This window comes from Paralichthys olivaceus, chromosome 3 (assembly GCF_024713975.1).
Source record: "Paralichthys olivaceus isolate ysfri-2021 chromosome 3, ASM2471397v2, whole genome shotgun sequence".
Classification (NCBI taxonomy): Eukaryota; Metazoa; Chordata; class Actinopteri; order Pleuronectiformes; family Paralichthyidae; genus Paralichthys; species Paralichthys olivaceus.
Genome location: NC_091095.1, coordinates 8,996,077 through 9,023,284, shown reverse-complemented (window position 1 = coordinate 9,023,284; position 27,208 = coordinate 8,996,077). Strand labels below are relative to the sequence as shown.

General features: G+C 41.6%; 1 protein-coding gene across 20 annotated transcripts in view; it reads right to left on the bottom strand.

The window, feature by feature from the left end:
- ptprsa (protein tyrosine phosphatase receptor type Sa) overlaps window positions 1–27,208 on the bottom strand; it is a 220,110-nt gene that overhangs the window by 69,989 nt on the left and 122,913 nt on the right. For 10 of the 20 annotated variants that reach the window (XM_069521829.1, XM_069521828.1, XM_069521836.1 and 7 more), the window contains 3 exons: window positions 17,461–17,649; window positions 2,476–2,586; window positions 93–104 (listed from right to left, as the gene is read on the bottom strand). In XM_069521829.1, coding sequence (XP_069377930.1) covers window positions 93–104; window positions 2,476–2,586; window positions 17,461–17,649 — 312 coding nt within the window. Of the gene's footprint in view, window positions 1–92; window positions 105–2,475; window positions 2,587–9,701; window positions 9,827–15,125; window positions 15,135–17,460; window positions 17,650–27,208 lie in introns of those variants that run through there. The other 10 variants (XM_069521832.1, XM_069521845.1, XM_069521835.1 and 7 more) reach the window with 3 other exon arrangements.

Sequence of the window (27,208 nt, the reverse complement as noted above, 5' to 3'; positions counted from 1 at the left end):
CATAGGCATATACAGCTAAAATTTTTCAACATGTTGAATTTCTTTTTTTCAAATGTGGGTTAAAAAAAGTAAAAAAGAAAAAACACACCAACCTTCTCGAAGCTCTGAGGGATGTAAAGGGGTTGATGCAGAACACAATGACATGAGGAGAAGAGAAAAATAGGGGAAACACAGAGAGAGTAAAAAAAGCCACCTCAAGGTGTTTAGCTGCAGCTACATTTCCCTTTGCTTTAATCTTTTTTTTCCTCTTTTTTCCCTTGTGCCTGCTGTCAGTGACACCCGTCTTGAAAGTACACTTGCCTGCCCCCCCACCCTTAAATAAACTTTGAACCAGAACAATCAGATTCACCCCAGTGGCCGCACTGATGCCTGGTAAGAAAAGAATAGAGTGAGGCGCCACTGGGGTCAAATCAAGCGTACCATACTCATAATTCAAAATTTCACAAGCTCCTTATAGCCACAAGGACAGGCTCCTGTGGTGGCTGTATTTGCTTTTGTTAGAGAAGGAAATCAAATAAAGAGAAAATAAAGAAAAAACTAATGAGAGATAGAAAAGAAAAAAGACACAGTTTGGGGTGAAATTAGCAGCTGCAGTTCAAGACGGTAAAAGTAAATGTTGTAGAAGCCAATCAGTGACACTGTCATCATGGTTCCTGTTCAGGCAGTTGTGTCAATTTGCCCTGGTTTAGTTTGCCCCATTTACAATTTTGGATCGTGGATTCTGTATTTTGAAAAGTGGATCCCAACCACAGCTGCTAATCTCGAGTGCAATTCGCTTTGTGAACAAAACATAGTCAACATCAAGTATCAGAATTGATTGACAAAAGTTAACTGAAAACAGACAAAGGTTGACACCATCAAGGCATAACAGGAGTGCTACATAGTGTGAAAGTACCCAAGTAATTATGACCCCTGTGTACTCTTTTTAAAAGCATGCTGATGGAGCCAGTGTTCATGGAGACTGCATGAATTGTTGAGGAATGATATCAGGGCATAGCGTTTGTTTGTGTGTTTCTGACCATAGAAACTACTGAACATCCCTGTGCTGTGTCAACAAAGCCTTCCCAGTATTGTTATTTAACGAATCCTGTAGAGCTCTTGATAGTAATTTACACGAACCCCTTAATTTCCACCATGCTGCACATGAGCGAGGGGAACAGCTACCTGACATTAAGTGTTACTGCATCACAGCGGAGGCAGCATGGAGCCTCCAGGACGAACGCTGGCAAGACACTAATCTTGATGAGGCGTTTTTTACTGTCTGCTCCTCACGGTTGAATTTTCCTTCCCTACGCTGCTACCTCACAGGGTATGATAATAGCAATAATAATGAAAATGCAGCTCCCTGACCCATTTTATAATGTCAGAGTGGTGAATTATTTATTGGGAACAAAGTTATTTGGTACACAGCAGAGGGAACAAACTGAGCAGATACCGAGGCATCTTTATTTAGCATGCACAATATAAATAATACATGTCGAAAATGCATCTGCTTCAGGTTATTAAAACTCCAGACACTGGGATTCATTGTCATTTAACATTAGTAGTAGAGGGTAGGCTTTTGTCTTAATTGCCTGTTTTCTATGAAACTCTCTGTGATTGATTGTTTTTCATATCTCCACTTTGCTGGAACATGCCCGACAAAATAACTACAGACTATAAAAGGCTTCTCCTGAAAAAGAAAGGGGGGGATACTATGGAATTATGCTCCAGAACACCATGAAGAAAAGTAGAGGAAGTGAACTATTTATAATCTATGTGACAGAGCACTTTAAAACAGAGCAGCTGACTGTGTAAACAGTTGTTTCCTATTCATTCGCCCACAAGGAAATCATTTTTTCACCCCTACATCTGGGGAGGGATACAGGGATGAGATTTTGATTGGTGGGCATTAACACCTTGCCACTCAATCAAAATCGAGACTTACCGTTGTGCTCCTGTACCTGAAAGAAACTAATCAAAAAGAAGCCCTTCCCGACTCTTTTTGAGTTCCTTAAGTGTGACGGAGGGGTAAACATTTTATCGGGCACACAATTACACGTTGAAGGTTTTTCTTACAACCGATAAAGTCAAGACATACGGCTTGTTGAGCTACACATTTCCTTCCGAGTGAGTAGGGGAGGGCATTGAAAGACAAAATGGAGCATAACGTCATAACAGAGAAGAACATTAGTTGGTCAATTATAGTTTTACACTTGGAAGTTTCAGTGCATAAGAAATTACATTTATGGGCAGGCAATATTATCAATGCTAAAAGATTTATAATACTTGGGTAATGCTATTTTGCAATATACATTTTGTGCAAATACAGCTGGGCTAGAATAGAAGCAATAATCATTTGTCAAGCTCAACAGTATTGCCACTTAAAGCTGAGCTGCAATGTGCATTTCAGTTAGAATGGGTGGGTCTGTTTATTATGAATCTTATTTTTTGTTTGATTTTCTGGCCTGGCTCTGGGACCGGGTTGCTCCCTACCTCGCACATATAGGTTAGCAGGGGACGAGTAGCGCACGCCTTCCACATTAGACGCCACGCACTCGTACTTCCCCTGGTCCGTCTCCTCGCTGTTCTCGATCTGCAAGGCACCTGGGAAATGACGACATGCAACACAGAGGATAAAAGGGAGAGGGAGTGGGGGAGAAAAAAGAGAAGACAGACAGAGCGAGAGAGAGAGAGAGAAAGAAAGCAGAGAGAAAAATGATTAGTCGACCCGTCAGTGACAGAGCACGAAGGAGTCAGACAATCTTCTTAATGGAGAGCATCTTGAATTTCTCCAGACCATTTCGTCAAGAACTGTTTCACTCTATTACAGACTGCCACCGCAAACTGGGTTTGTCTCCTGCCTCAGAGTCACAAGAAGATAAAAAGGAATCAGGAATTAAATAAATAAATATGTGGACAGAACCATTCGCACTAAATTTGTAGCGATGTTGGTGTACGAAGGTCGTGTAAGACTTGAGAACCCTTTAAAAAAAACACCGGGATGAAAGCAAAGGAATGATGTAAATGTGATGAAAGCTAATGGGAGAGGGATGTTGAGATGGTCCTGCAAACTGAGCAAGAGTATGTGTGTGTGTGTGTGTGTGTGTGTGTGTATACGCTGGGGGAAGAAGGTCATGGGAAAATATTCTTGTATAAGGTTCATGTCCAAATGGAGACATGCATGGTGTATAATGCACCACCCCCTCTGTAGTTCTGCAAGAGAAGTCTTATCCTTGTATTATAGCTTGTTAACATATAAGGGGAGAAAATGTTGCATTTTTAAGTAGCCTATATACTGGTAACAACTGTGATTGGGTTGAACATTCCCTACTAGCTGTTATTCATGTGAGTTCTTTCCATAACATTTTACAAAGTTCTCCAAAGATCTGATGAAGAATTATTCATATTTAAGGGTTTTGTGTTATATATGAACGGTTTCAAGCATTCTATCACATTCATCAGATATAAATTCATCCAAAATGATTGCCAACCACACTAGAGAAGGGGCGTGGGGCACGGAGGAGGGAGGTAAAACGACGGGCGTCAGATCATTCCTCGTTAGAGCGCTGTTGACGGCACTTCCTGATGATATCATTAGGGCCTTCTGGCTGGCTCAGCAGACAGATTGCAGCCCAGGCCTCCCTGACAAACACAGCACCATCGCTCGTTAGCATTTAGCCAGGACACATCAATACGTCAGCTGCTGCCCAGGATGCTTTGTAATATACCATAACCTCCTCCATCACACCGGAGTGTTGCGGAGTGAAAACAATGTTGTACAAGGCTACTATTCTGGAACATTGGTTTAATAACGCTTTTCAGCCGTGCCACAAATGAGAACATCGATCCTGTTTAATTATAAAGATTAGTCACGCTTCCACCTTTAACACGGCCGGATAGTCTAAGTATATTGAGTATTTTACACCTTGGAGTCAGTACAAAGATGTCTACTAAAAAAAAGACAACAGACCTGAAGCTACAACAATCTATACTCTATTTTGTTCCCTCTCTTCATTTCCATCCACAGCTCAGATCACCCTCATCCCCCAGAGGGAGCTGTTCCTGGCACATATCTCCTGAGCCAAATGAAAACGTCCACCTGCAGAGTGCAGGTGGTGGAGTCTTTTCGCTCTACGCTTATGCAGGGATCTGATTTGGATCTGTTTGATGTGCGTTTGGAACAGCAGACGCAAGCTTGGTGGCAGGTGGGGTGGAATGTGATCAAAAAAGCCTCAACACTGGGGAGACCACAAAGTGAAGACTGTGTGAAGTTCATCTCCGAGCGGACACTTGCACAAAGCTCTGCCAGCAGCTCCTCAGCCCTTTGGAAGGCGAGGGTTGATGCGCTTCATAAATAGTAAAAAACCCTTTTTGTTGACTGTTACCAAGCATTTAAATCACAAGAAGCTTCCCACATGTCATATGTTTTCACTCCATGTCTGCCAGCTGCTGGAGGTCCGCAGGTCCACATGCTTCCAACAAATACAAATGTCTCAATCTAAAAATAATCCCTAACAAATGCCACTTGAAGGTCAACAAAAGACAACCACTAACATGCAGAAGGGGGACAGATAATGAGCCAAACAACATAAATTGAGAACCAATTAAAATCAACACTGGCTGCTGTGAACTGTTCCTCCCGGTGGAAGACAGAGCAAGAACGACAGACGGACAAAATTTACCGGGGGAGTCTTTGAAGGGATAGAGTGAGTTTCATCTGTTCCTGCAAGCTTTGGTGGAGGCTCCTTGCTAGGTAGTATCATCTACTGTTCTCAATTCCCTGTGGCTTCGTTACATATTCTAGCTTCTATTTCAGAGAGGAATTGTGATGAACGCATTAATACTTATGGAGCACATGGAGAGGGAGAACAAGTGAGGTAGGGAGATGAAAACATGAAAAAGATGGGGAGGAAGGATGAGGAGAGGTGAAGGAAGCAAGAATAATGGAGATTGATTCTTCTTCATAATATTTATCATGTTTTAAATCTTCCTTTAACTTAGTTCAATCTCAAAAATTAAAGGAAAGAAAATAATAATAATGCTGTTTGACTAAAGTCTAAAGGTGAATTCCAATTTATTTTAAAATCATGGCCTAATGAATAATGAATTTATGTAATGGTAAAAACTGGATAAAATTGAGAAGGCTTGAGAAGGTGAGGAGTAGAGAAGGTAAAAGATGGAGATTAAATATCACAACTTCACGTCTCCTCCCTCTGTTACATTTGCACATCATGGAGCTGCAATATCCTGCTGGTGTTATATGAGTTGTGCCACACTGTGTCCAGATCTGCCATTCTCTTCTTCTTGTCCCAGCTTTGTCTCTTGTAAACCACAAGTAAGGTGATTTCATTTAATCTTTTTATTCAGTTTTATAATCAATTCAAAGAGAGGCATTTCTTTATTTTTTGGCTAATCAGGCAGTCAGTTTAAAGCCTGATAATATTCGCATTAAAAGGCACCAGAACCCTGAGGGTATTTGAACATACAAACCCAAACAAATCCTTGTTTCTACATCCTATCTTCAGAAGCAGGGTGCACATGCATGTGGACACGCAGAACAAATCCCACTCTTTGAACACCTTGTCGCCAGCATGGGTCTCTTTCCCACTGTTTCCTTTGTCTTTGTGACTGTATGCGCTCTGTGTTTTTCATAATTGCACTCCGTCTACCCTGCCTGCCTGCCTGCCTGCCTATGGCTCACCGGAGCGCGAGCGGCCATTGGCAAATTGTTTTCTTTCTTTTATCAAGAAAAGAGAAAACAGAAGCAACTAAATAAATTATGAAAATTATCTTTCAGATGCAACTTCTTTTAAAAACGTGGGTCCAGTCTGTTCAAAGGTATTTACTGATAAAGATGAACCTGTAGTGAACAGCTTTGCTCACATGACGATACTATGCTTATGAACCTGCATGAGGCCTGTCTCCAGCTATTAAGTCTTATCACAAACACAATTGTAATCACTACCACACTAGTTTGTTTTGCTTTATTTCATTAGAGAACACAAGAAATAACTGACTGACTACTGCGTTTGCCGAGAGATAGTTTAATGAATAATTGTAATTGATATGATAGCAGCATTGTTGGACTGTGTTATCTGATTGTTTAGGACAGAAACCAAACCCTGCATCACTTTAATACAAATATGACCTCTGCAAGAACAGATACTATACTTTCATTTGACTATTACTATACTATACTTTCCACAGACACATTCGTTGTCAAACTGCAAGTATTTTACTAAAAACTATAATCCAGAGTGACTTGCAATTATTGGGTTGGCGCCACTTGACTTGATACTCTATCTTGCTCAAGGACACTTAAAAAGGACACATGCATGTTAAACAACACTCTGTGAGCTCCTGTGACGAGTGTACCTCAGACAAGGGAATATAATACACATGCAGGCTGCTCTAATCATTAGTAAATCACAGAAAGCGCCACCCCCTGCTGAGTAATAATTCATGTTTTTCTGGGTCAGAGGAGGAAAGAGAGTCTTCTTTCATGACATGTGGGATCCAAAAGAAAAGAAAAGACAGTGGCTCCAACTCAAGCAAATTAAGTCACTGATAATAAATAAATTCCTTTTGTGAGGAACAATTAGTGTCAATCTTCGGTCAAAGTGACCCTTCCTGCCCAGCGACCACCAATCTCAACTGCTACTCACTCACTGCTGGCTGCAGAACCATCTCAGTGCTACATGCATTCAATAAGGAAGGCTGTAATGAGTAGCGGGTCTGGGTCATTTGTCCCAGCTTCGACAGCTGCCCTGGTTAAAAGCACTGCATGCCGCAGGGTGGTCTCATGAGGTGTGTTGAGGTGCCAAGGTGTGATAACAAAGAAGATTGTCTGGGCACGGTGCAACAAATAGGTGTTTTTGAAGGCCAGCTCAGATTCTGGGACAGGTATTATTATACAGAGGCCGTTCAGAGTGGGTACTTTGTGTCAGTCTTGTCCAATTTATTCTAATTTCAACAGTTTCTTTCCAAAAAGTTTGAAGGGTTTGGATTTTTTTCACAAAGGCAGGGTCAGCCATTTATTTAAACAAACAGATGTTTCCTTGCAGGTTTACAATATAATTTCTGTAGCTGCAGATTCATAGGAAACATCATATCTGACTGTATCACATATTTAGTAAAACATCAATACTGACCAACATATATAAAGATGTAGTTTTGGTGGAGGTTTTGTGGAGGGAGGAAAGACAGGGGAAAAGGGCAAGGACAACGGGATATATGGGGAAAAAAAGGGGAAGAAAATGTTTCATCAATAGATGTTGCAAAAGGTAAAAAGGAGAGAGACAGAGAGCGGAAGAACAAAATTGTAGAGGGTTGGGAGAGAGACTAGAAGAGACAGACACAGAAAAACAGAAGGAAAGATGAGGGGGATAAAAGAAGCACGAGGAGGGGCCAGCATGGATGATTAATTTCAGAATGTGCCTGAAGCTGTGGTCTGCCCACCCCGGCCGCTGCTTTGTAGCAGCTTTGCCATGTGTGTGCCCCCCCTCCCTGCAAGTCCCATTTGTGTAATTCAATTAGTGTGCTCCAGCAGGCCTTGATTGATTTGTTTAGGCGATCAACAAAATGGCTGGCCAAGTCTCACTCTTTCTTTCCCTCCCTCTTGCTCCTCGTGCAGCCCACTCAGGCATGCCCGGTGGCACACTGTTTCTTTTTCTTCGTTTTATCTCTCGTTTTCAGTTCGTGTCTCTCATTTGTTCCTCATTTCTCATCTCCTCTCCTGTCGCTCCCCCACTGCTACCCTCTTATCCCATGCAACACCGCTCACTGAAGCTCTACTACGGTGCAATTACAAGCCAAAATTAGCACCTTCCTGTGTAAGTGGATACACACTTGAAATAATAACCTTTCCAACTAAGCACACTTAGTATTATGATTCAGTAAGTGACTGCTGCAAAAACATTAATGCAAATGCTTTACAAAAATATTTATATTCAATATCCTAATATTACTTTTCAGAGTTAGATTGAGTTTAATTGAGAGATACATTGTGCTAGAAGAGCTGTCACGCCACAAGGTTGAAAACATCATAAAACTCTACAGTAGAATCCCATCTCCCTGACTCATGCTTTTCCAAGTTTTGCAACCAAAATCAATCAAGTACCCTCAGTTCTAATAATCACACAAATAAGAAGACAGCCAGGGCGACCATGGGAAACTGAAGTCCGAACTTGCAGTTTTCTCTGTGTCGGTGTCCTGGCTGTCACTCGCGCACACGCTCTGTCAGCACCCGAAGGTCATTACACAGTGATCGCACCAGCATGGGGCTGCACGTGTGATGCCGTTGTTGTCAGCTCCCATCTGGTGGTTTGTAACGCTCTCATGAAATCAGTAATGAAGCAGGTAGGGAGTCAAGCTACCTTTATACCTATCGCCTACCTCTAGGCCAGCACCTGGGTGGTTTTGAAAGCAAAATGAATGCAACATTTTTTACTTGAATCATGTGGAATGATGTCAAGTGACTCAGCAGCATGACAACAGTGTGTTACCTACAACTCCAAAAAGCTCGATTTTCTGGAGTGGAAGCGTGACCTCAGATGAAAGTCTGCATTAGTGTGTACATGCACCTGTGGAAACTAACTACTCGTGTCCTTCTCAGACACCTTGATCTCAATTACATTACATAGCATCTCTCTCCAGCTATGAAATTGGGTTTCTCACTACAAAAGCGCCACACACTCCTGATGGTGCGTCAGTGTTGGCGTGCTATCGTGGAGAGGAGAAATCACCTTTTTCAGGCCGTTTATCTCATTATGCAAATGTGAAGTTCATATGTCACGCCTGCTTCTGTTCACCACAATGTGATTAATGAGCCCTTCTTTGTGGGCAAGTCATGAGTGAGGGGCGCTTAAGGAGCGAAGTCTATGAATTCAGTCCGTTGATGGATTGAATGTATGTTTTGTGAGGAATGGTTGAGGATGGAGGATCTTAACTTGACTGTAGGAGCTCTATTATGGAAATAATTCATTTGCTGTGTAATTGTGAAACCATACTAATTGATTCCATCATCTTGAATACGGGGACATACATGGCAAACTGAGATATTCACTTACCTGCTCAGCCTGTTGAACAAAAGCATTTTGCAACAAACACACTGAACCACAGTGAATCAACTGGGAGGGAACACTTCAGCAACAAAGGCCTGGTGGATAATTATAAGTGAAAGTTAAACTGTCCAGGGAAATGAAAAGAAAATGAGGAGAGAGGATGAATTATTTTGACAAAGCCTTTGTAGGATTCCTCAGAGTCACACTCCTTTACCATCATTAATTCCCGCCCCACCTTGATATCATTATAAAAGATGGTTATGCAGTGGAAAAGTAAGTATCTTTACCCGGCAACACAATTTGATTTGCTCAGTGGCTTTCTGACACTGATACGTGGGGAGGAGATTGTTGGAGGGCAGAAACACGGAATTCTCACAGACATGGAAGAACAGCACATTAACAATGACATGGGGCATGGGAGTGTGAAACACACAGTATGTTAACACTCACAAACAACGTGTACAGAGCGCATGGAACACAAACACAGATGAAATATTAGTAGAAATGAAAAAAGGTTTGTCTTTTATTTGAGGAAGAGGAAAAGCCCACTTGATATTCCACATATTTAGTCAGTTGGGTGGAGTTAGGAGCGGTTATGTCTGGTTATGTGTCAGTTTAAGTCTTTTTCTCTTTTTTTGTGATGGTTAAACGTCTTACCTCGAATCGGGGTGCCCTCTGGAGGAGACACAAAAACGAAGACACAACATCAGTTTAGTTCAAGGTTAATGTTAGTAAGAGTTAGAGGAGTTATTTGGGTTGGAAGGTGGATCACTGGAACTGGATTATCAAGCCATTAATCTCTTCTGGAGATGGGGAAGTTTTTCATTGAAAGAAAAAGAATACCTCTCATTGCTGGTATCACAAAGGAATAGGAAGGTTTATATGTCTGGCGCACTCCGCTGCCTTATCCCACATTTATTTCTCTTACTTGCTGTAGACTTGTTAAGAGAGGAAACAAAATGCTTCATCGGCAGAGCTGAAGGAGCTCAAGGTCTTGGCAGGAGTTTTATCATGACTGCATCTTGGGGTGATAAGGCTGAGTGTGAGAGGTTTGACCTTAAGTCGACACGGACTGCTCCAGTGGCATAAGCCCTCTCCCCGCCAACTGACCTCAAATGAGAGGTCAGTAAAACAGTTAAGGCATCACTATTCTTCACTGGGTATTTACATCGGGTACAAACTTGCTGAGGGAGGAATGGAGTGTCCACTGACGTTGAATTTCAGGCTCTACCTTCAGGCAACCAGGTTAAATGAAATAAATTGAAGTTGTTATTCATCCTACAAGTCGTAAACCTACTTAACTGGGATAGACTCTTTAACGAGCATCCTCCCTTCTTCCCCGTCTTCTGTCTCTTTCAACTGTTTCGTTTTCTGTCAGAGTTGTATATTTCTCTATTCTTTGTTTATCGTGGGTTTGTATTGTGTTGCATGCCTGACTGCGAGCCAAATGTCCCATTAGGGGCAATAAAATATTGAGCTTATCCAGTAGGTGGCTGGTGGGCTTTATAAATGTAGCCAAAGTTGTTGCTGGAATATAAAATGCATCCCTTATAGTCAGAGCTCAGGGTGTGGGCGTACCAGCTAAACTTCAACCACATCTCTGCCAAACACTAAACTGTCCTTCTGCACTCCCATTCTCTCTCTCTCTCTCTCTCTCTTCTGTTTTCTAGCAGTTTATCCATATTCTTTTTCTTTTGTTACTTAATCTATTATTTCTCTTCATCCCGCAGTTTTTGTGAGTCCCGTTCTTTCAGATAGTTCCTCCCTCTTGCCTTTCTCTTAGTCTCCCTCTGTAAATCTAAGGATGACTCATGGCAGCAACATGCCCTTGGCCATCCCTTGAGAGTGCCAGCAGGGTGGCGCCGATCCAGGAGAGGTGCCCTACTTAGCAGAGACAGCCTGCAGGCACAGAGCTGAGGGTCAATGGCATGCACTCTGAGCCCAACACTACAGACCTGCCCCCTGTGTGCATGCATACACTGACTTTGCACACAACAACATATGCCAGCCCTCCTGTAAACTGACTGAAACAACAACAAAACAATGCCAAACTCTTCCAGGAAACAAAAAAATGTAATCAACATAACCTGGTGTTTCTGATGTTAAGTGATGCCAGCAATTTCCATATCATACCATAACAGGTGTGCGGGTGTCTAGGTAGCGGGGAGAAAATGTCCAATATCTCCTGGTCTGATTGTTGTTGCAGCTCTGCATGCAGACGCATCCTTTGTGATACCAGAAGAAAGGAGGCTATAACTGAGTTTGAAGTTTTGCCTGGTTTGCAATGCACCAACGTGGATTAATTTCCTTTCTTTACTGTTGCTGTGTACTGTGTTGCACTGTGCTCTGATATGCATTTCAAATTATTTAGTACTCTATGTTGTTGTATGTTTGCAATGTAATTTATCAACATTAATCAGACTGTAAAATCCTTTATCATTCAATGCTAAAATTACAATATTGTTGATTTAAGAGGAAAAATCCTTTTTCTAAATAAAATATTTCAAAGAAATGTCTCAGATTGAATTCATTCTTGACTATCTTACATTCTAGAGTTGTGTACTCCCAATCTATAAAAGAACATTATCCTGTATCCATAAACAGAACTCTATATGCAAACATTTCAATAGTGATAGTTTAGAGTCATTGAGAAACCAGGCAAAAACAACAGTGACATCATTTCGGCACATGATTTTGGAGACCACATAATCATAGGTAATCACAAGACAAAAGACAACAGGGCTCTGGGAGGGTTACGTTGTTATAGAGTTAGAGTTTGATTAGAGGCTGCAGGAAGCTGGTTTATTTTGCTTTAGCTGAGATGAATTTTAGTTGGGGGTAGAGAGGTTACTAGTTAGGTTAGGTGAGGTTAAGGTCAACGTTAGGTAAAGGTTAGGGCAAGGTTTAGGTTAATAAAGCAGGGAAGGCCATCACAGGGCCTTATAAAGTATTGAGCGACAAAAGAGAGATTAAAAAACAGACAAGGGCAAAAAGGAGGATGATGGGTAAGAGACGGAGGTGGACGAGTTCAAAGTCATTGGTTCAACAAAAAGAAATTATAATAAAAAAGAGAAGGAAATGGGGGCTGAGGTCGTTGGAACTTCTGAATTTTAATAATAAAGCAGCATGAAGAGATAAAAATAAACCGAGGGATCTGACCTGGCAAGCTGTGTCACAGTGGCCAACCAGTGTTCAGTCACAATGGCAAATTCACCTGTATTACACACATGCAGCCTATGGCCATAAGCTCCCCCTCTAAGCATTGGTCAGTCATGGGTTGATCAGCTTAGTGTGACTATGACCTAAATATACCTCAACAGGCCACAGACTTCCACACATTATCAATGCAGCATTATCTGCTCTACACAACATCCCAGCTGTTTTGTTAAAACAACCCTCTGAATATATAAAAAATATTATTGAAGGATGTCGTCTGGCTAAAGGCAATCTGGCCAGAGATGTGCCATCTGCGTGTGAGGCGGACAGGGTTGCGTGATTGGCCGAGTCAAAGTCTGACCACCCTCCAGAGGGCGCCTGGCTGACCTTCTCATCACCACAGACACCCATCTGGGATCCTGGTGGTGCCGCAGCAGGTTTGAGCGAAAACTTGGCTGTTGTTGCCACATCTGCAGAGGTCCTTGCTGCTCCCTGCAGAGCAGCTTTGATGCCAACAAATGTGAGCATTTTCTTTCACATTTTAGATCAAGTGCAGCTTAACTCATCTTGATTCAGACTGTGCATATGGTAAATATGTGTGAGTAAAGGTTCCATCTTTAAAAACTTCATTAAAAAGGACCTTGATATTTATTTATATGCAGTCTCCAGTCTCTGGCTGTCACTTTGGCCTCTGGTTAATTTGTTCTGCCTAACAAGGCCAGTAAGGGTCTTCAGCCACAGGGACTTGGGGAAAAATGTCAGGCTTCCTCCACACCTCTAGATGAGCTCCTTAGGGGACCCAGACCCAAATATCACTGCCCCGCCAGCACAGCATGATTTTGCACATGGGAAGGAGCCAGTCAGCTATTCAGCTCCCAATCTAAACTATGGCCCCATTCAGACCCGGTATTAACATCTGTCTCGGGTGATCCAATCAGAAGTGGACAGCTCTAAGTACGTCAGGTCACAGCTGGCACAAGCATGTGTCTCCGCATGTGTCACAGATCAAGCTGTACATGCACATACACAAACGCCACATACATTCTGTTTACAAAGATTGAATTTGAAAGACATGTCCATTGTCTGTGTGTGAGAACGAGGCAAGCAGAAGCTGAGCAAATCAATGTGTTGTACACAGCGCTGCGATGAAATACGCTTTTACTCATTTGAAATAGTAGAGAAAAAAACAGTAAATCAATATGTGGCAGTCAATGATATTGTGGCTGTGGCCACAAATCAATCAACGTATGGGAAACACTGAGAAGTGGAAAAGTATTTTTGGTTCATTATGAAACTGTAGCAGGTCAGCTGAGTAGGCCGCTTTACTTTAATGTGGCCCATGCGTTCACACTGTGGCCACATGTGTCCCAGACCACCTCTGAACGTGGTCTCGACCGGAGTGATTGGATCTCAAATGTGTCAAACTAGTCACTATACTTTACCCTGTGTCTATGGGAGAGGATCCATCAGTCTCACAGTTACACCCTTAGGCTTAAAAAAGAGCCTGAAGCAACAGAGCAAACAGGTAGCACACAGAAACTGTCAACAGCCATCTGACCAATGGAAAAATCTGAAAAGGCTGCCCCAATAACTTCAACCTTTGGTCTGTTTGGGGGTTGCATTAATCACTGTGAAAAAAAAGATCAAATACTAAAACCTGGAGAGCCAAGATGGCTCTTTGAAGCACTGAGGACATGTGAATATGGCAGCCTAGGGGGCTTGAGAGTGTGGGCCTCTTTCTCACAATCATAAATCCTGCCTTGCTGCTGAATGTGCTTTCCATCAGCAGGACCGAAGGAAAAAGGGCAAGCGCCCAAAGTTTGCATTACCTTACGAAAGCCTCGCTGTTGAAACAAGGGAAAGTAATTTCCTCTTCTGCCCTCCTATATACACAAATAGTAAACTGTAAGTAAAACACACCCAGCTTAAAATGGCTGGGTGTATTTTTACAAGTAGTTAAAAAGTCTGGAGGAGTACAAAATGTGGCCAAACGTAACTATCACTTGAGCCCTCACCCTGTAGCTTGGGCAGCAGAGTCTCAGCTAGAGATCTCTAAGGCAGTGGGGATGTGGGTCAATTTAGCAAGAACAGAAAGGTTCTCCTGAGAAAATATGAGGGTGGACCCAGCCAAGTGTGGGATTCGACGGTTGGGGCCATACAGTGGTGCTGAAGTGGCCTTCACCTGGAAAGAATTCAAGATTCTTTCAGACCCTATCAGTGCTTTCTGCACTTTCCAAAGGGTATGTTTGGACAACAAAGCTGTTATTGTGAAAACTGAGGTTCAGCCATTTATACATTTCAAGGAGAAGCTTAAAATACTGTGGGCTATGACTGCACAGAAACAATTGTCTGGATTCAAACTGAGTCCAATTATTTCCTCAAAGCCTGCTGTCTTGCAACACAGCAGAGAGAAAGAATTAGATGTGACAGGGTGCATCAGCAATAAAATCTGGATAATACGGTCAGGGAAAAGGAGCAAAATAACAAATGCATCCAAAGTTCTTCCCAAATAGTCCAGTAAACTTTCTCAAAAACATTCCTAAAAAGACTCGCTCAGCAGGTCTTCCACATATATATATATATATATATATATATATATATATATAAACCCTGTTTAAGAAGTGGACAGTGATGCCTAATCACCTCCCAGACTTGTAGTGCTGCTTATCCTTGAATGCCTTTCTGCTATAAGTTCCAACATGGTGGGGGGTGAAAGAAGATAAAGTTGGCATAAGGACAAGTGTGGGGGGGCGAAACAAAAGTAAAAGTTAAGGATAAATAGAAACAGAACAAAAATAACAAGTGGCAAAATAGGACAAGAGTAAAGGGAGAGCAGGGGAAGCATGCATTTTGGAAAGTAGTTTAAATTATGCCATCTGCTTCAAGGAGAGTGGGTGGGCTTGCTGGGCTTTTCAAGACACTTACCAAATGTTTCTGAAAATGACAAAGCAAAGGAAGGAAAGTAAATAAAAAGGGGAAGAACAACATAGTTTGTTTTAGGTTAAGTTTGAAAGTGACTGCCACCCAAGAATTAAAGGATTTTCAGTTTAGTTGGGTCTCGTGTCCCACCTCAGTATTTTCCATTTTCATTATAATGAGAGATTTTTAGGTTGAATTTTAATTAATTATTTATTTAATTGGGTTATTTTTGGTTTCAACTTGTGTTATGGGTCACAGCCAAATGACACGTGTTGAAGACTCAATAATGTGCAATGAGACACATCAGAGTTTCAGACACAAATACAGACAAAACACAAAGAGAGACAGAGAGAGAGAAACAAAGCAGTTGTCTGTTTTAGTTAGACAGGACACACACAAAGACAATCGAGGAAGTCATGAAACAGATAAAGACAGATGACACAGAGGTTAGCAGGCAGGAATCTCACCTCTGTCCAATCACTTGTCAATTATCAACAGAGGCCAGACTCTTCAATAATCTTTATTGTTTTATTTGTTTTTCATGTTTGAACATAGTTAAGCTTAAATGCAATATCAGCACCTCTGAAAGTTATCTGTTGAAGTTGCATGATACCATAAAACTACCCAGATGGGTTAGGTGTTATGTGTGGATAACAGAACACCTTTAATATTATGATTGTAGGGCTACTGCATCTGTGAATATGCATCTCAATGGTTTAACTACGTGACATAAAAACAAGATACAACAACAATGTACAGTAAACCTGTCAATGCTGTACTTGTTCTTATCGATCAACAACTCAAAAGACTATGAATATAAAATACCTTACATTATTCTTTAGCTAGGTATCAGACTAGACAGTGTTAGTTTTATTACTTTAGTGGATAACACTGTATTAGGACGTTATCTCCGACCTGTCATGTGTCAGGGGGAGCAGTGAACCAGAATACTTCAAGGTGCCCTGTAGTAAAAATACAATATGCCTATAAACAACTTTTGTAGAAGGAAAAGCCACAGGGCACCTGTAAGTTTAAAGGTCTAATTTATTTAGAAGAAAGCCGGCTGTGTAAAAAAGATGACCAAGAAGGTCCAGATATTAATGTTACAGCTCTCTACCTTGGAGGCTCAAATTTGAGACAGAAGCACAAACTGGCCGCTTTCACCAAACCCCCCAGGAAAAAACCTGACATCCCTATGGCAGATCCCTGGGCCCCGATGAACCAAGAAACACAGCTCTCAGTGAGTTATACATCATCGTCCTAAAGAGAGCAAACAATCCTTCAAGTTTTGGGAATATTCAGAGGGTCTGAAACCTTAAAAGTCAAAAGTCAACCTTAGAACTGGTGCACAAACATGACACACAGTGAAAATTAAATGCGTTTTAGAGAACTGTGCATTTGCTGCAACGGGTAAGGCATAAATAACGAGATGACAAATTGATTATTTTGAATGTACAGCTCACGAGGGTCACAACTGGGGCAGGAACTCAATGGCAACAGACTCTTTATTTAGTGGCGTCTACCCCAATTTACGTTTGCAGCAACAAATCAAATAGGAGTCATTGAATTTTTTCAAATGGTGACAAATCATCGACCTAAAATATCTACCCCTTATTGCCCGGGGCCACTCTAGGGTCTGCACTTAATTAGCTATATAATTAGACTTTGCTTTACTGGGCCTTTCAGTAGAGTTTAATCAATGGGAACAAGACAACATATCCACCACTGAGCTGTGCCACTACAATGTGGACTTTGCTCGTGTTGCCTACTATCGCACGCTTCTGGGATGCTGTGAATCATGTGACCTCATTCAATACAGTTATGCTCTTTTCTTTGCACTGCATATTTCATATTTAAATGTTTTCTACATCCATGGTTTAGGTTGGTTAATGCACTTTTTTTTTATTTTTCAAAACAAGATTGTTTGAATACATGTTGTATCCATCCTTTGACTTTATTTCACGCCTTTAATTTAATGTGAACATTATTAGGGCTGTCGGTCGAATACAACCCCATTCAGAATATTTAAATAAATCTATGTTGTCATTAGCCTAAAAGATAACCATACATTTAATTTCCTAAAAAGTTTACATCAGGGCAAAAAAGTGCAGACAGTGATGTTATCATTACTAACAATTTGAAGTTTTTGCACAGTGTAGATATGAATCTGTTGAAAAGCGATTCACCAATTTGGGGAAAAAGAAAGACTGGGAACTGCAGCCACATTAGCTGCAAAGCAAAAACAACCACATAAAGTTGATAGAAAGGTCCTGGGGAATCAAACAAGTGATTTAGTTATTAAGAAGAAAAACCAAGCGACAGCAACAAGGGCCTTCCTTACCTGAGCGTAGCTGTTTGATTCGCCCATTACTTGCACTGGGGTCAATGGGCAGGAAGTCTTTGTACCAGGTGATTTCTGGGTCTGGGTTGCCACTGGCAGCACACAGCATGGTGGCTGTTCGAGTGCGCTCCACCACTTTCAGTTGGGGGCCCATGTCGATGTTAGGGAAACCCGGTGGGAGTAGGTCCTCTGTGGAAAGAAAAGAAAAAGAGGGCACATAAGTCTTCTGACTAGAAAAAACAGCACTTTTGGATCTAGTACTTGTGTTAATCTATAAACACTGTTATCCTTGGAGCTAATAATCATGCATGATTGCAGAGTCATTGACACTGTCCCAGACTGATTTTTAAGAGATGACAGTGTGCTCTATAGTCATTGTTCTCCCTCTTCAGACTCCCTGCTCTCTTGGGACAATTAGTCCCATGGGTCAAATTGCCTGACCTCCACCCCGGCTGGAGCCGGAGCAGTGACTCATTCTCAGATGATGAGAGCCGAGGGGGGAAGAACCCTGAGGTGTAATATACATCAGAAGCTCAAGGCCACATCACGACTCAGAGAAGATTCACTGAGTAAGATGCTAGCCACTGGCACAGCTGAGGTCACTGTTCATCTGGAGAGCCAATGACCTCACATCCACTATGCAGACATCATAGTGTTTTCGCAGACACTCGGGAAGCAGTAAATTAAAAGAAATTAGGGCAGCCTTTGCTAAACAGAAAAGAAGAGCTTTTCCATATTAATTTCACACCTGATACGGTCAATGAAATATTTAAGTGATTTAGTCAGAATGTTCTTTTTTGTCGAAGTTGTCTCACTTACAATCATGTCATCATGTATTTTTTTTGTTTTCACGTCAAGGCCCTTTAAGTGTCCCTTTAATGCTGAAAATGATGAAAAATACAGATTGTGTTGGAATGTGCGGAGAAAAGGGGAAGAGAGGTCACATGTATCCACATTTTGAAGTATTAAATCTTTAAAATAAAACACAAATACAAGGAAGAACCAGAGGATCTCAAAACTCAGACAGGTTACCTCTAAGTAAGGCTGACATCAGCGGAGCGCGATGAATATTTCAATGCTAGGTTCAGAGAAGTACAGGCATTTACACTGTTTTAAGCTCTGTGCTGTATCCTCTCCATCGATTATTAATGAGCACCCCTGTATCATCTCTTTAAACCAAGTCCCCCTGAAGCTCGGAAAAGAAACGGCACGGCCACACATCACTTTAGAAACTTCAGGACAAGGCAGACAAATATGTTCTCACAAAGTCCCTCTTCTCTGTGTCATCAATGATCTATGTATAAGATGCCAAAAGAGGTGCAGCACTCTTGTACCCCTCTAGCCAACTGTGTCTGCTGGAGAAGGATATCAGTGAACACCTGATGTATTTGAACTGTGCTTTGGATCCCATGGTTTGCAACAATGGGCACAGTCCCACACAGACTACAGTAATGAGGCTGAAAGCATAAACAGAGTAAGTGGATTTGAGACTAATAAAATTAGGCAAGTGACAGAGGGAATCTGCCTGAAGGAGCAAAGGAGGCCCGGAAAAGGTGGGCGCACAAACAAACCGGCCGACCAAAACAGCAGTAAACAAGAAGGACGTATGCTGGATTCACAGAAAGATTATGATATCGTCTGCTCTGACCTGATACAGCACCGGCAGCCGTTCCTGAATAAATGGCTGCTGGTTACTTCCCTCCCTTGGAATAGAGTCTGATATCATCTTCCCCCCTGAAGCTTACAGGCTCTGTCGATAAAGGCGGCCATGCAAAAATAAATAGATCACTCATCGAGGGAGTGTTACTTCAGGCTTAGCCAGGCTGACTGTGAATGAGAGAAGGCAACCAATGACACGGGCTGATAGTATCCTACAATTCCCACAGGGCCAGTCCCTCATAATGGCGGGGCAATTGCATTTATATGACGTGTACTGGGGGCACTTTGTGATGACGAATCTTCAAAGGCCAAATACAATCGACACATGTGCACTATTGGTCAATGACAGCGCTGCTATTCACTTTGCCGAGAGCAGCCCTTGTCACTCAGGCCAATAATCATCATACTTCAGAGCTATGAGACATGCTGCAGTTATGGGATGAATTTCACAGAGAATTTTCAAAGCTTCACAGTAGACCGCTGTTTGTGTCCTGTTTGAAATTTGTAACAATAATTGCAATAATTATAATTGATTGTTTCACAGCGTTAACTGCATGTTTATTATTAAGTGTTATTAACCATAACAATTAAGGTCTTCTAACCTTAAGGAAATGACTATTTAAAGCAGATTTAATCTTCCTTCCCCTTCCTGCCTGATACTGTTTTCAAAATACCCATTGTTACGGCAAACAACAACAGAGCTGACAACCACATGACATTTTTTTTAAAGTGCATTGTGCAGCCACAACGTCGTCACATTTTAGTGTTCTTTGTAGTATTATGATTTAAGTAACACAAACAAGTCACAGCACTTTTTCCCTCTAGCATAATGATCATGGGTGTAGCCAGACCAGACACAGTGCTGTGGAGGAGGAGGTCAGGCTATGCAAGACTCCTTTAAACTAAACCCAGGTTTTTTTTCCTAAACCTAAACAAGTATAGTTGTTGTGCCTAAACCTTACTTATCTGTGACCAATCCATAAGTGTTACCACTTGTGTCTTTTGCTGTAGCCATGACGACAAATGTCCTGCTGTGATGGGGTTGTTGTTCCAGTACATACGACCTGTGGTCTTCTTCGCTCAGTGCATATTGTAACTATTTGGTTGTCAAGGCAAATGTCAAATGTCTCTTAGAGTTACTGCAATGGCAAACATTACATGTCTACTCCATGCCACAGCTGGCTCGATCAGCATGCAAGGTTTGAGTTGACCCTATCTAGATTTAGATTTTTGTTTTCCTCTTTTGAAAAAAAAAAATGCTGGCTTGAGTACCGTCATCATCCATAATTGTCTTTAATGTCGCTACACCATTTAATATCATTACACAAGTGACAGGTGCAAAGCCTTTAATCAGCCTCTGGTCAGCTTAGCCTCTGCCTGGTTGTTAATCTGCCGACTCATGCCTGCTGTTGCATTCTGCTTTCTATCATGCTAAGTGTTGCCCTCTTAAAAAGTCCATACTTTAGACTCATTAAATTCTTCTGAATAATCCAATTTTCAGTGATTCACTCCAACCAAACCATTGATTTTTTTTTTGTGCAAATCTAAGTCAGGCATAGTCATAATTGTACCACAGCTCTACACAAAAGGTTTAGTGACGACAATACACAATTTGGTAAGCACTTCCACTGTTTCCTATGCAAAGATATCCAACCTTTGAAATCTAACTGCTGGGCCTTGCATTACCCACTATAGCAGAATAATGACATATTATTCACCATCTGCTGCACAAGCAATGTAACACTGGGTTATTAAATGTACTTAAGCACCATGAATTTTATGCAGGACCTATGCTCTATTCAAAAAGCACTACAGAGCTGATGCCTTTTTAGGGTTAAGTGACGATGGCTTTCTCCACACTCTGACCTACATGAAGAAAAAAACCTATGACTTTCATAATGCAGTTAGCTGTATAGTCTTATATGTAACATTTAACCCCTGTGAACACTCATTGCTCCACTCGACCAAATCAGGCAACTGAACCACTAACCCTGGTGACAGTTCTGGGCACTGGTCAGGATGTTGTGTGGATTTTTTTATTTTTATTGTGCACACAATCATCCATCTCATCTGGTGTCAAAACCTCTGACACAGTGCCTTCAAAGATACTTATTCTGAGCCATCAATTATCTCAGAGCAAAGAGAGCAACAGTAAAAGAGAAGGAGAGAGAGGCTAAAACCTAATTGCAGGTTTTTACCCGGAACTACAGTAAATGCTTTGGGGTGCTCCACCATCCCCCGCACCTATTACTCATATTATTATTTTCACTTACTGAAATGATTTAATTTCATCAGCAGCATAATCAGGTTAACTGATTACCCAGCGCCAAAGCATAGAGACACAGGCTTTAAGCAGGTTTGTGCATTAATACCACAGAGGGACTGCCGGGAGACAGACAGAGTGAGCGAGCGGGAGAAAAGGAGGAGCAAGAGACAGGGAAAGGGAAACAGAGGTTGGGATTAGAAGCTTTATATTTACACATCTATCTGGTTTGAATAAATATGTGTTAAAGTAATAAGCATACCAAGTTGCTCGGACTCCAGACAGTGTAATTTCATATTCATTGTACCTACACCACAGCCAGAACTCTTTACATCAAACAGACAGGCCTGAGGCAAGAGAAAGGTGTGCATCATTGTATGAACGATACAGCAAATATGCTATTTGTCTACCACGGTTCAGATAACGTGTCTAAATGTATCACCGAAATGTATCCCCAAAGAAAAACATGCTTATTTGTTAAGCACTAGTTGGTTGAGGTCTTCATCCAAACATGGTCATCATAGGCACCAAAGTGTACCCAGTTGTCACCATAATCACAAATGGGAGCCACATATTTAAGGCTAAATGTTTTTTATTCCAGTGACAATATACGGTTGAATGGTTGGATTTAGTTAAATTTCTGTATTATTCCTGTCTTGCGCCTTTCCATGACATTCCCTGAAATCTATGACCAACAGAATCTCTGCTGAATTGCTTGAGAAATATACCAAGAAAAACAGGGGGACAGTGATCCAGGGACAGAGAAGAATAGCAACACAGGGAAAATCTAATCACAGTGTCCCTAGGCCCAGCAACGATAGCCCTCTCTGGATAGCCATCTCAGCTGAATAATGGTTATTATACGGCCAGCACTCACCCTCTACCCCCAGAAAGATGTCTTATGTCCCATTGGTATTCTCCACACCTTGCAAATCTCGCCACCAAGGGCAACATTTAGATCCAGATCTCCCAAAATACAACCGAAACAGTCTGATAAGACCAGACGAGAGAGTAGGAAGAGGGGCAGAGGAAAAGAGTGGAAAAGGAAGACAGAGACAGAAAGAATGAAAAGGTGAGGGGCAATGAAGGTAAGGCAGAAGTTTGCAGCATTGCTTTTTGCCCTCTGGCAAATGCTGGCGCAGCATGGGGTACAGGGTACTTATTCCCACAGGCCGTCAGACTCCTCAACTCCCTTTACAATACACACATAGGCTGCCAGAACTGTCTGTCACATACTGAAGGATGGACTGAATACAGCTCAGCTCTTAATGCTGATATCTTGTTATTTGTATCTGATAGTATCTGATAGTATCTGCTATTAAACTGTGCAATAAATCAATGCTTCCAACACTTCACCAAATTTTCACTATTCCAGTGTTCATTTGATGTACTGTCCATGTAATAACCTGACTGAACAAAGACTGACAGGACCGGTAATAACTTTATGGATTTTTTTGAAGGTCCATCGGCCCATCACCAGGATTTTTCCTGGTCTGCCCGATGGCCAGAGCGACTAACGTTGTTCCTTTGGACCCACAGTGAATAATTTACATTTGTTAACTTAATGTTTCGCAAAATAAAGTAAGTCATAGTATTACAACAACATTATACCCTATATGTGACTAGAAACTTATCCTTTTTGCTTTTTCTTTCTCATAATTTCTTGAATCAAGGGGCCAAAAAATCGTAGGGAAGCTGCACAGGATTCTGCTGCTCCACATTTCCCCCATTCAGTGTCGAAAAAAGAAACATTTTCATCATTATTTACTTAAGAAGCACATGTTTTTCAGCTGATTAGAAGACTGTCTAACAAGCGTGTCCACAGCGCTCTACTATGTGCGCTGACACACTGTCTTTACCAATGATCTTTAATGCTGGAGCCCAGGGTCCAGCCTTCGATAGAAAAAAAACAAACATACAATACAGGCTGTTTCCCTGATGTGGTGAGCCACCGTGATAGACACAGCACAGACAAGAGAGGGGAGTAATTGTCGAGGACAGCTCCTACGATCCCCTGCCTGTGAGGGAGAGAGATGGGGTGAAAAATAAAAACATAAGACGGGGAAAAAAAATCTGTTTATCCATCTTAGCCGGTGGAAGTTTATCGAGTTTCCTCCCCCACTCTCTCTCTCTTTCTCTCCCCCTCTCTTTCTTGTCAGACTCCTGAGGCGTCCAGGGTAAGACAGGCAAACTCCAGGGGAGACAGGAGATGAGGCCAGGGCCATTAAAGGAAGTGCCTCACTGTGGAGAAACGTCAACCAGTCAGGTCTAGTTTAGTGTTGGGTGGCTTTGAGTGTGCGGTTCTGTAAGTGTGTGTGTGTGTGTGTGTGTGTGTGTGTGTGTGTGTGTGTGTGTGTGTGTGTGTGTGTGTGTGTGTGTGTGTGTGTGTGTGTGTGTGTGTGTGTGGACAGTCTGAGGACTCGCAATGAACACCTTGAAACCTGACGTCAGTTAACTACACCGTGTGAAGGCCTTTTATAAAATGGGAAATTGTTTTGAGTCGAGAGTTGAACTGAATGTAATATTGATCGTCTCATTTAATCACAGGAGCTTAGTGTTATTCCCCTACAACCTAAGACAACCTTCAACCAAGGTAGGCTGAAGTATTAAAGACATTTTTAGCCCCATTCATTCATGCACTCTACTACACTCAAATTTGAACATACTGAAAAAAGACTTTGGAAATCGAATATTCTGAGTTGTACTATTTTGTAACTTTAAATTTGAGGCATCCATATCAAAAGATACAGCATGTTCAAGGTTCTGAATTTATTAGACATCATAGACAACCATTCATGCAGAAAGAATAATACACTAGCTACACTTCTGCTACCTCCTAAATAAATACATTCCACATCTAGTTATTAATTCCAATACACAAAGAAATCAAATGTGTTCATTATAAAAGTGCTGTTACTAAGACAATGTCTGGTTTCATAAAAGACATGAAGGGCAAAACTTAATTTGTGAAGCTTTTTACAAAACTAAAATAGCTTGAATCCTGTTGATGAGGATGTAGGTTTGCAGCATGATTTTATGTTATACCTAATGAGGAAGTGCACTGTGGGGGGCTTTGGCAGCTCAGTGCGGTGCAGCATTTGGCAGTCAGGTTGGAGTTGTACAATGGTGAAGCAAGTTTTAGTATTTATCATTTTAACTGTCTGTGTGATCAATAAGAAATTTCGTCTTCCCCAATGTTAATATTCTTCATCAGTGCTGAGTGCGGGAAATGATTAAAAAATTAAAAAAGCATTGTCATGTTGTAAAATGTTGGGCTTCATCTAAATGACAAAATCACTGCATTACAAAGATATTTGTAACTTAGCAATTCTAAAGTCTTGGTTTTTAGAAGATAAGTGTGAACAGGGCTTCTGTGCACAGGGGAATCAAGACTTGGTGATCCTGACATGTGGAGCAGAGACCTCTCCAAACTGGCTAAGCACAAAGTGGCCAAAACAACAATGCATTGGGCTGCTGTACTGTGCCATTTCTGCCAAAGCAACTAATCTAAGCAAAACAAACACCAAACCCCCCCAAACAAATAGTGACAGTAACTAAAGGATTTGGAGAGAGGCGGATGAGTGGGTCTGGGGAGCGAAGTCAAAGACTTTGTGGGCCATTAGCTTAGTGCAATTAAGCCGCTAATGACAGGTTTGGAGGCACCTTTGGTGAGGAGAACAACAATCAAGAATATGTGGGGGATATAAATGAGCAGAGGGGCCAGCTAGACGACAGCATGGTAATTGCTCCATGTCACTTCGAGGTGCAGATGCGACGAGCAGACACGGCAGCAAGGGTCACAGAGGATGTGCCCCTCACCAGGGCAAGATAAGTTGGAGTGTTGGATAAATAAGTCACTTTAAAAGATGACAAGACCGAGAGGTTGTAAGCAGAATGCTGATAAGAAGCGGGATCGTTGGGAGGGGCGAGGGGTCGACAAAAATCACCACAGCCGCAATTTCACCATCATTTCTTGCTGTAGCAGCATTTGACAGAGCAATTGGTGAGTGGTTAAACATAATTCTCTGTCAAGATGGAAGGAACCTACAGAAAATGACAATGAAAGGGAAAAAAACATACAGTACACACCGTGCTAAAAAAAGAAGAAGAAGAAACTCACAATGTCTCCATCATCTGTAACAACCTCATTCACACAGAGACGTGATGCAAAGTCCAAGTGTTTCAATGGACGGACAAGGCAGAAAATGTGGGTCTATGATTTGGTGGGCAAAGGGGTTGATGGGCTGGAGCAACACGTCAGGAGCACAATAGTCTTTGAATACGAACAGCTGCTGTTCGGTCCAGTTGCATCTGGGCCGCACTCCAGAACATAAGCTTTGTAATCACAAAGAAATTCTGCATCTTCCAACTGGCCTCACTCCGAACGCTATTTTCCTCATGAATACAATCAAACCTTGTACTTATACCTCATCTAAGAGCTACAATGGTCTTACAATATTCATTTGATAAAGTAAAGGTTCATGAAAAATTGAAGGTGGTTCTTTACTATTCATTGTGTTGTATAAGTTATCTAAGACTTAACAAACATCTGTAAGGCTTCTCTTTCCTCTGCTCAGTCTTAGCTCATGTGTATAGATCACATACTAATAGTAACCATAATGCATCTCAACAATTCCATCCAACTTTTTCCACACGTGGCCTATGTCATGGGAGCTCTGTTGATCCTGCAGGGCTCACAGCGTAACCTCTGTGTTGTATGTCTTCAGTGTCCTGGGCGGGAGGCTTATGTATATGCATGAAGCTGGTGGTCCAGGCCATATCCCCTTGCTCTTCTTTATGCATGAGCTGGACCTCTCCAAAGTTCGCCACTCACCTTTTTCTCCCAACTCTTATTGTCTGCGTGTAGAGTGAAAATGAACTCTAACCCTATAATTGTTTGCATTTTATTTCTGCACTTTATCATTGTCTTCATTTTGACATTTTATTAGATTCTACATGTAGATTTTTCATTTTTCAAAATGTGTAATATTCCAAAATGCAATTGCTATGATTCATATTAGTATGTTCCTAAATTAATTACACATGACATTATGAGCAAGTAAATCCCATGACCAGCTGGACCAATATGCCAACTGCACATTTCTATGAGTATCTGCTTGACCAGAATTGCAGGGAACTGATTTACATTTTTTCCGTTATCCATCAAAATCCCATGAGAACTAAATACTGGCAGAGATTTAATGAAATATGACAAGACGACATTATAGAAGGGAGTGCTGCCAGGGAGCCTTGACTGTGAACCAGATGCAGGAAATCCAACCACTAATTTCACAACTGATTCACAATGAATTACATGTGCATTTCTACATATTTATGGACGTGTAACAATAAATTTTTTCATTGTTTCAGGTTCCACGCATGGACAATGGCTGTTTTAGAGAAAAAGAGAGAAGAACAGATGGAAATGATCTGATATGGGAGGAAATGGGTATTCCTGCCACAGGCTGAATCACCAGGGGAATCAAACCAGCCAACACTTTTCATTGTAAAAACGTCTCAGAGACACTGATCTCTCAATTTAGTCTTAATGGCCAACGAGATGGCCAATTTAGTCTGGCCATCTCATTGCTGTGACAAAGGATCCATTTATATGGACTTACTAGCCAGTAATAAACCAGTCAGCCAAACCTAAGCCAGTCTCCTGCTTCCCCACTTGCTTTTTGCTTCTTCATTTTGTATTTTCTAAACTCTACCCTGGTGCTGTATTTTGGCTGTGGTCAGATGTCTACAGTGGGCAGGGTCATTCTACTTGAGCAGGAATTCTATGAAACTGATGGCGAAAGTTCAGGAACCAGCCACCCGTGG